Source organism: Malania oleifera, chromosome 11 (assembly GCF_029873635.1).
Source record: "Malania oleifera isolate guangnan ecotype guangnan chromosome 11, ASM2987363v1, whole genome shotgun sequence".
In the NCBI taxonomy this organism is placed as follows: Eukaryota; Viridiplantae; Streptophyta; class Magnoliopsida; order Santalales; family Ximeniaceae; genus Malania; species Malania oleifera.
Genome location: NC_080427.1, coordinates 53,082,841 through 53,092,389, shown reverse-complemented (window position 1 = coordinate 53,092,389; position 9,549 = coordinate 53,082,841). Strand labels below are relative to the sequence as shown.

Sequence of the window (9,549 nt, the reverse complement as noted above, 5' to 3'; positions counted from 1 at the left end):
ATTATTTCTCTTTTCCTACACCTTCATTGCAAGCACATATTCTTGTCTTACTCAAGTATGTGGCCTAGTTGTGCTTTGTCACACTACTTCCTTTTTCCCCCATATCTTTTATCTAATTAATAATCTAGGGCAATATCAAGACTTTGAATCGAACAAGGTGTTCCATCCCCTGAACAAAAATTCTACAAGAATATGTTTACTTTTATTAATCAAGTCAATGTAAAAAATGTCTATCAGTGCTTGTAACAGTACAACAACAATTTAAAAATCATCGACTACTCAATTAGCTGCATGCAACTAGCAACTAGTGTGTGTTCAAATTTATAGTTATAAGATTCTAAGTCTGCTCAAATTATTTATCTAAGCCTACTCCATGTATGTGCTTTCTATGCACTATAGGACATAGGTGCTCCCTAGCTATTGCATTATTTGCTAGTGCCAAACGAAGCAACAAATATGGACTTCAGAGGTTCGTGAAAGAGTTCAATTCCTATGCATTAGGTTTCATTTGGTTCAACCAAAAGTATCTTCCCAATATAAAAAATAAGAATATATTTCTATAAAATAAGCAGACTATTGGTCTCGGATTTTCTTCATTTGTTTGAAAATTTGTATGTGAAGGTTGAAGAAATCAAATGATAAATTTTGATTACATTCCGTCTAATTACATTCGATTTCTATGTACAAACATGTAGTGAAAAGAAAATTATGTTCTACTCTCACCAAAATGGGAAAAAAAATCCATTTTTTCCTGACAAACTGACCTATAATTAAAAAAAAGAAATTTCAATTGGCCGCCAAAGGCATCATTCACCTTATAGAATCAAGACAACTATATCGTGCATCCTTGATTCTTTTTTAATTTTTAATCAGCAGAATGAAGCAAGTACTACCCAAGAAAAGTTTACAGAATCTTTGGTCATATGTTTATCTTTATGGTGAGCTTTAACAAGATGTTTCAGGAATGCAAATGTGATGCCAATGATATTTCATTCCATGTTTCATATACTTATGGTGATCGTTATTTCTTTCACGTGTGATGCCTGAATCCCTAACATTGAGTATCAACAAAAAATTAGAGTATAGAAGAAAGGTCCTGCAACAATCAATGCTTCTGGTTATTACTTATCAGCACAATTCTATCTCAAATATGATAGAAAGCGAGTGAGAGAATCATTTACAGGCTATAGTTGTATGTTAATACAAAACTGTAAGCCTATCTGCAAGGAATAGGAAACATGAAAGCAAGACATTCTTAGTCAAATCAAATCCAACATATGCCATTCCCTCTAAAGATAGCAGAAGAAACAAGGTGAAGTAATGTACAGGGAATCGAGGAACATTTTAAAGGTTGAAGAAATATTCATGCTCGAGGGCCTCACGAGCTGAAATTCTTCTATTTGGATCTAGGCAAAGCATTTTCTGGAAAAGATAAAGCTAAGCATGAGTAAAACAAATCACAAGTCTGGAAAATTAATTTAAATGTAATTAATTGCCTGCAATCCAGCAAATTTTGCCTTTAATGATTGTTTTCATCTAACCACAACTCATGTAATAACATTGAAACTTACAGAAAGTAGATCAACTCCAGCTGGCTCAAGGCCAAAGAATGTTTTTGCCAAGTCCTGAACATCAAAAGATGGAATGAAGGTAAAACATTTTCAATTTAAAAAGGAAAAAAGAAGGAAATCATACACAGAATTTCAGTACCTTGGGATCATCCTTCCGTACAAAAACAAGGTATCTACACAGTGAAGTAACCCCTGGCCAGCTTTCTTCAGTTGGTGTACCCAAAAGGCTTCATTCATTAAACTAAATATAAATAGGATTGTGCTAAAAGTGTCTGTGGACTAAAAATTATGTCTGTAGTCTATATACCTAAAAATTAAGTACAATTGATGAACCTCCACATTGCCAGGGAAAAGAGGCTTCCCAACTATCATTTCACCAAAGATACAGCCAACAGACCACATGTCAATGGAAGTTGAGTATTGGAGGGAGCCCATCAAGAGTTCTGGTGCCTTATACCAGAAGGTTGCTACCTGGAGAACACTACAAAAATATAAGAAATTTGCACAGAATGCAATTGATAACTTATAAAACAAATAAAGTGGAGCATGGCTGTTTGTTACAAGAGCTGTTCATTGCAATAAAAGCAAAATTTCGGGTGTTGCATTTTTTGTTCCAGAATGTTAAAATGTGTGAGAAATCTGAGTTTGTTTTCCAGCATACTCGGCTTATTACAACCTGCATAAGGTTGCAACTAAGTTTCTTGCAATCAACCCACAACATTGAGAAGAAATTTTTTATCTACAAAATTACAAATTTTGAAGGAAACGTTCCTCACTGGAATAAAATGACACATAGCATATCCAAATTCAATCTTGGGTACCATAGTTACCCTGATTTAACAATTTAACAAGATAGAAGATTCAGTTGGAAATCGATATTTAGCAAATCTTGGAACAAACGAACAGACCACGGAAACCTAAGTGTCAATGCTATTACCTTGCAAGTATATGCCTCAAGAGGGACACCAAATGCCCTAGCCAATCCAAAGTCTGCAATCTTCACTAAGCTGTTATGAACATCTATGAGTATATTCTGAGGTTTCAAATCTCGGTGAAGGATTTTTTGGGAATGGCAATATGCAACACCAGAAAGAATTTGGTGCAAGAATTTCTGCAAAGAGACAACAAGATCAATAAGCATGAAGTTAATTAGTCATCCAAAACTAAATGATAAAGACCAGCATTGGATTCCTCAAGGAAATTCAATCATCTATTGACTTACATAGTCCTTGAATGACTCCTGTTTCTGCAAGTTTTCTAATGCTAATACTGAATTAAGTCATGTTAGAATTCAAAATGTCCTCATTTCTATTCTCTGGCAATCTGAATCAATTTAACATAATCAGTGTTTTAACTGCCACTCCATTTATCTGAACAACCACAAAAAGGAGAAAAAAAAAGCACCAAAACCTAAAAAAGAAAATCAGTAGGAAAATATCATGCTTCAGAAATATATTTGATCTTATATGCCAACAAAGTTATAAAAGGTTAAGCAGAACCAACTTATGGATATTATAAAATAAAATATTATCTGTAAAGTGAGAAATGAATGACCAGTGGCACCAGCCTACATTTTATCTCTTCATTTTGAGGCACTGTATGTCCCATAATAGGTCTTCGGCCAAGTTTAATCCAGGCAAATATTCCATGCCCATGTTCTCAGTGCAATAACTAAAGACTCCATAGCTAAAGAATGTTAGTATAATTTATTTATATGGAATACATGAATAATATTAAAAACAAATAATCTCACCCACTTTGATTAAATGTGAGTTCTTAGGGATCTCTGGACTGATGATGAATGTCTGAAGATCGAGATTCAGATGTTCAAAAACAAGGTAGGTTGCATTTCCTCTGTTCAGCACATCCAGCAGCCTGTTATTTGTAACCTCAAATTAAATAAAAATAGACAGACATTATATATTTATATATAAAACTTCTCGCAAAATTTCATGAACTAGTTGAAACCGGCTGGAGATATGTCTGTTTAATGCAGTGGATACTTACCATACACAACCATATATCCCAATGTATAACACACATACACCTCAAGCAATCACAGTACTCAATAAACAAGAAATCTACACCTCAAGCAAACACAGTACTCAATAAACAAGAAATCTACATGACTCATCACTAAATTTTAAAATTATCCACAATCTTAAAAGTAGAATTCCATCACAGAATTCAGCAATATGGCATATGGCACTGGTCCTAGTCTACATATAATAAGGCATTAATGGAGGATAGCAAAGTGAGAAAAGGAGAGGGAAAAAGAGAGTGAAACAGAAAAGGAAGAGAACAGAAGAGATGAGGGAAAGGCGAAGAAGAGAGAGAGAGAGAGGACCCAGATGTGAGCAAGAGATGAGGGATACTGAATTCAAGTCACCCTCGTAACTCACTGTCATATTACACAAAAGCAATATCTATAATAACTAACCCGGACTTAGAGAGCAAATTAAATTACTAAATAGCCCAAAAGTAACTGAAATTTTCAAGCCAACTCTAACTAAAATCCCCAAGACATCTAGATTTCTTAAACTAAACATAATCCCCAATTTCTAAATCTTCAAACTGAATAGAATACCCTATAATAATTGTCCAGAGGTCATTCTCCATAAAACCACCCTGATTAGAGAAAACTCCTTCTCGAGTTTTGAAATAATGTAGTACCAAGAACTTGAAAATCCAAATAATGTCATCCAAGTTGAAAAAAAATGAAAGAATTACGTGAATGTCATGGCATCCTAAAGAACCACAGGAAAGTAGGAAATAGATTCTCCAGTTGAAGACTCATCGCTCAAAAGCTTAGCCTCACAAAATCTATACCAGAGTTTGTATGTAGAAACACCTATGGCAACAATATAAGAGCTCCAGCAAGAGAAGCACTAGCTAATCTAACAAAAATCACATACAAACGTAGAACCTTCGACATACATCAATAAAATAACAAGTTCTCCTAACAAGAAAATAAATTAACATCCAAATCTAATGGCAAATCAAGTAGATAAACACTTGGTCCTTACTCGACGAGGATGCGAAAAATTTCAACAGATTTGGAAGAACATATGATTGAAAAGACCATGTCATGAAGGAAAAATAATCTCGAAAGATTTTCAACAATATATACAATAATCAAAGAATCTTCAACAAACTCCAGAGCAAACAATTGTGGCTCATTCTTTGGGTTAGGAGCTGGTAATTGTTGTTTAAGAAGTCATCGGCAAGCATCAATCCTTGTAGTTGGCAGCTCATCCCAGGGTCCATCACAAGTCTTGTGACAAATTAAGGTTATCAAAGGGTGCATCTGTTAACGAAACTGAAGAAACATCAAAATTTCCTTGGGTCATCAAAGACAATTCTAAAATCTTATCTTGGAAAGAACTATGACTCACATCCTATGGGGAAGAAAAAAAAATCTCAACTCATGTCCACTAAATGGTTAGAAACTTTCATAACAACAATATGCAATTCATTAATCTAATCATCGCATTCAAGTTGGTCGACTCAAGTTGGTTGTTTCCATAAACATTTTGGAAAATATAATAGCTACCTTTTTAACACTTGGAGCTTACCCTATGCTAATGAAACTCCCCTAACATGAAGTTGATATTTTTGTGATTGGATAACTATTAACTACAAGAATCTTGAAGCTTCCAAAGCCATGTGATAAACCTTGGAGAAAGTGACAGAAGCCTTTGAGTTTTCCAAGGAATTTGACTCTTAGTTTCTTATCTTAACAATTTTTTTATCACAGTGACAGACACTTTTTAATTTTTTTTATTATATCTAAGAATGAAATCATTGAATTTAGCAAAATATGCAAACATACTAGAAACCAACTGTTAAATGTTTATAATTCACCTACTTATTCCTCCCAATAAGGAAGGACATACTTCTTACAAAAGGTTAAATTTTCAGAACAGGTGGTTACAGGAATTTCTACAAAATTCTTGATGGCTCTTTCAATGATTTGCCAATATTGATCCACTACCAATAAGTTTGTCTTTAACAAATTTGATGCAGTGACAGTCAGAAAATCCATACCAATAAAAGTAGCTAAATCAACAAACCAATCCAAGGAGCAGTAAGGGTCAAAATCAAACGGACTCCAAGGTTCAGCTATCAGGATTCTTAGACGGTCTCAGCATTATAAAAAACAGCAGAAGGTAAGCCTCCATGCCAATTTTGACATTTTGATCACTAATAAGACACTAAATAAAGTTCTCAATAGTCAATTATCTTTGTAAATTGAATAAAAGAATTGTAGCATGAGGGTCTACCTGACAATGTTTTCATGATCCATCTCCTTCAGAAGGGACACTTCTCTTACCACCGAGGATGGGACACCTTCATATTGATCTTCTAATATGACCTTTTTAACAGCTACAGTCTTTCCTGTCTCACGGTCGCGACACTTGAAAACCTGACCAAAGCCTCCTTGTCCAATCTTCTCAATTTCCTCATACTGCCGAAGTAAAGAAGACACCTCCATGACTAAACAGCATATTTCACAAGTTCAAAATTCAGTTTGAGAAAAAAATAAAACAAATAAAAAAATCCCCCACCTTATCCATTTCATCAATCCAAACTGCCCTAACACCCAAAAAGAAAGGAAAAAAAAACTATAAAAATCAATATGAGAAGTTATATCAAATCAATACAAGAAGAAGTACAAATGAACAGTAAACAATTCGTCCGTCATTGGTTACCAGAGATTATTGAGAAACTCAATTTTTCGTCTAATATTTCCCTTTTTGATCTACTTTCTAATTAAGGTTGGTTTCTGAAGCAAAAACATATTTTTTCTGAAAAAGAAATGAAGTTTCTGATTTCGCTCTTCGATGTAAAAGCTTGACCTAATTGTATTACCACAGGAATCAAGCTTCAACAATCAAGAAACAAGGAACAAAGCGTATCTTTTTTTCCTTCTATTTTTTTTTGGGGGGGGGGGGGGGGGTGCTGGGGTTGTTGGGGGGGGCAAGTAAGAACAGAATGTATAATAACTAAATACTCGATCAATTAAGCAAGTGAATTAAGAAAATGCAAGCTCCAACAACGATATTCCTCAAGAAACAATCAACTGACTGAAAAATCAGATACAAACATAACGAATTAGAAGAAAACTGAGATTGTCGGTTTAATGCCTCCATTTACGCTCTTCAACGGAGAAGAGAGAAATCTAACATCGAATCCCAGAACTGAGCTGAGGAAGAAGAGAGAGGAAATAACAAATTCAAAAGATCAATGATGAATTTGACATTAAAACATCATACCACTGCCAATCAGCAAACACTCACTTCAAGAAATGCAATTCAGAGAGAGAGAGAGAGGAATTGAAACGGTTTTTTCCCTCCAAGGATTTTTTTCTATTTAAGCTCGGAGGTTCAATCTATTCTTACATACTAAATGCGTACTACAAATTATTACATAATTCCTTCACATTTGAATGTATGGATCTAGATAAAATGTATGTAATATAAAATTATAATAAATTCCTACAAAATTCCCGGCAAAACCTAAATCTAAAACTTGAAATTCATAATCCCTAATAGCCTTATATACTTTCTTCCTTGGAAGTTTAATTTATGTATCAAACAGTAACTAACAATTTATAGAACATATTTGGAGTGTCCAATTAAAATATCACCTAAGACACAAGATTAAAATTTGTAACTATAAATAGATGGATTAATATCATATGCCAACACATATTTACTAATTTTTCTTTTGCTCAAACCTTTATTCTTAACTATAAATTTTGGATAAAAAATTGGCGAATGGCTGCAAAAAAAGTCAATGTGGCAAAGATTGATTCGTGACCTGTCAATTCAAATTAGATTTAGATTTAAGGGGAGTGACCTGTTTGTGTTAAGGTAAACTCTAATTAATGGCTCATATGCGGTAAAGTCAAATTATCCAATTAATTTTTTTTTAAAAAATTAGCAAAGTCAAATAATTTTCGGCTAGGTAATCGGCTCTGATACCATTTTGTAAGGCTCCAACCTGGGTTTACCAAGGAGCACTGCGTCTCTCCTCCTCCACCTGGACCAGACAACAGGGGATGGGCCTCATCGAACTAATGACTAGCCCCACAGATCAACATGTGTCTTTTTCAGTGTGTTTTGTCCTCACTCACACACTTCCTGAAAATTTTTTTCAAAAAGTCACTCATTCCAAGATTACTCCAAGTCAAACACGCTTAACTGTGGAGTTCTTATGAGAAGGTTCCCGAAAAGAAATGTGCACCTTGTTGATATGGATAGTAACATCAAATCCTTTTAAGTCTTTCTTCCACGGGATATCACATTAGGGTTCAGAGCGTTACATTTGATTAAATCCTGATAATCCATAAATAAATCATACGTATGTAACGGAAAACATAATTATGATCCTCAATCATAAAAATAATATACTAGAATTTACTAGTTCTATCCATATTCCATAATAGTCATTCATCACTTGTATTCTCATATATACACACATCTTCAAAAATATTCAGTATTCACAAACACCAATATGTTCCACAACCATCCATACCTCAGAAGACTTTAAAATATAAAATGTAAAGTCTTGTCGATGAGACTCACAAGATCACTCGACGAGCACCTATTTGTATTCTTTTACAATTTCTTTTCCCTTTTCTTTTTTTCTTTATTCCTTATTTATCTTTTTCATCTATTATTTTTCCTAATTATTTTATCATTAAAATTTTATAGGTCATTACATTTTCGATTTCCATAAGCTCGAAAACAAACTAATCTTTAGCTTATTTAATTTCTAAACTGCGTAGTATATATGATCAAGAATTTAAATCATCCACGCAGTTTATAAGTATGCTAAAAAATAAAGAGAGTAAGGAAAAGAGAAGGAGACCAAGATTTTTGCGAGGTTCAACTTATCCCTAGACTACGTTCTCACTTTAAGCAAACCACCTAAGGATTCTATTATACTTGTTCCTTTCCGAGGAGAACAAAATCATTACAAGCGATAAAACACTCCTTCACTGGGCTAGAGCAACGCCTCTCCAAGCGATACCCCACGCTTGGGCACTCCTTCAATAGGTTAGAGTAATCACCTCTCCAAACGATACCTCACGCTTGGTCAACGATCCAACAACCTGAAATTGTCCAAAACACTACAAGAATATAAGATAATCGTTGCATACAAGAACACTCTCTCAAAGAGCAGATTAGTACAAATTCAATATTATATACTTCAATAACTGAATATCAAGATGAAATAGAATTGAAACTCAAGTATAGAATTCACCAAGATTCCTTCTTAGATGATGATTAGTAGTATAAATCAGTGTAGGAAAGATCAGCTCTTCAGAAACTTTCAGCAATTTAGTTGTACAAGGGTTTAAGCAAGATAGAGCAGTAAGATAGCTTTCAACTAAAACAGATTTTTCAATTCATTTGTTCTTGATCTTTGATTTTATTGGGTTAAAGGAGTATTTATAGAGTTTTTAGAGTGAGTTTCTTTGTTGCCCTAGTTGCTTGGAGTGTCCCCCAACATTTAAATTTGAAAACCTAATTTTTCGAAATTTTTCCGTTGAAGTTTGAATTTTAAATCTCTGTGGGTTAGTTGGCTGAGTTACTCAACTGGACTTATTTTTGTATAGGTCAGTCGGCTGAGTCCATTCTGTCTGTCCAAAAATTAAAAGATTTAATTGTCAGTTGGCTGACAAAACACTGTTCAATATGGTCAGTTGGCTGGATAGTCAGTCGGTTGAAAAAACATAGTTCATTCTGGTTAATCAGCTGGACAGACCATTTTTCAAAAAAATTCAATTTTTAAGACTTTGAACCCTTGTTATTTGAAAAACTCAAATGTGACTTTTTAAAATCATTTTCGGGGTTTTAAAAAATTGGTCTCTAAGTCAATATTGCATCCTAAAAAGCTTCAACATATTTCAAGAGATATTCAAATATGCAATATTTACATAAAGACTTCTTAAGACTTTGACATTTGA

General features: G+C 33.9%; 1 protein-coding gene across 4 annotated transcripts; it reads right to left on the bottom strand.

Moving 5' to 3' along the window:
- Positions 1–1,097: 1,097 nt before the first annotated feature.
- LOC131143523 (cell division control protein 2 homolog) lies at positions 1,098–7,064 on the bottom strand. 4 transcript variants are annotated; one of them, XM_058091883.1, is made up of 9 exons: positions 6,679–7,064; positions 6,140–6,162; positions 5,855–6,039; positions 3,329–3,446; positions 2,509–2,682; positions 1,879–2,042; positions 1,711–1,798; positions 1,572–1,625; positions 1,098–1,422 (listed from the first exon to the last, which is right to left on the bottom strand). In XM_058091883.1, exons 1-9 carry the CDS (start codon positions 6,722–6,724, stop codon positions 1,345–1,347), a joined length of 930 nt encoding a protein of 309 aa, XP_057947866.1. In that variant the 5' UTR covers positions 6,725–7,064; the 3' UTR covers positions 1,098–1,344. The 4 variants fall into 4 exon arrangements, with proteins under 4 accessions (XP_057947866.1, XP_057947869.1, XP_057947867.1 ...); XM_058091886.1 differs by having other exon boundaries at positions 6,140–6,167; positions 6,848–7,064; XM_058091884.1 differs by lacking the exon at positions 6,140–6,162 and having other exon boundaries at positions 5,855–6,068; positions 6,848–7,064.
- Positions 7,065–9,549: the final 2,485 nt, after the last annotated feature.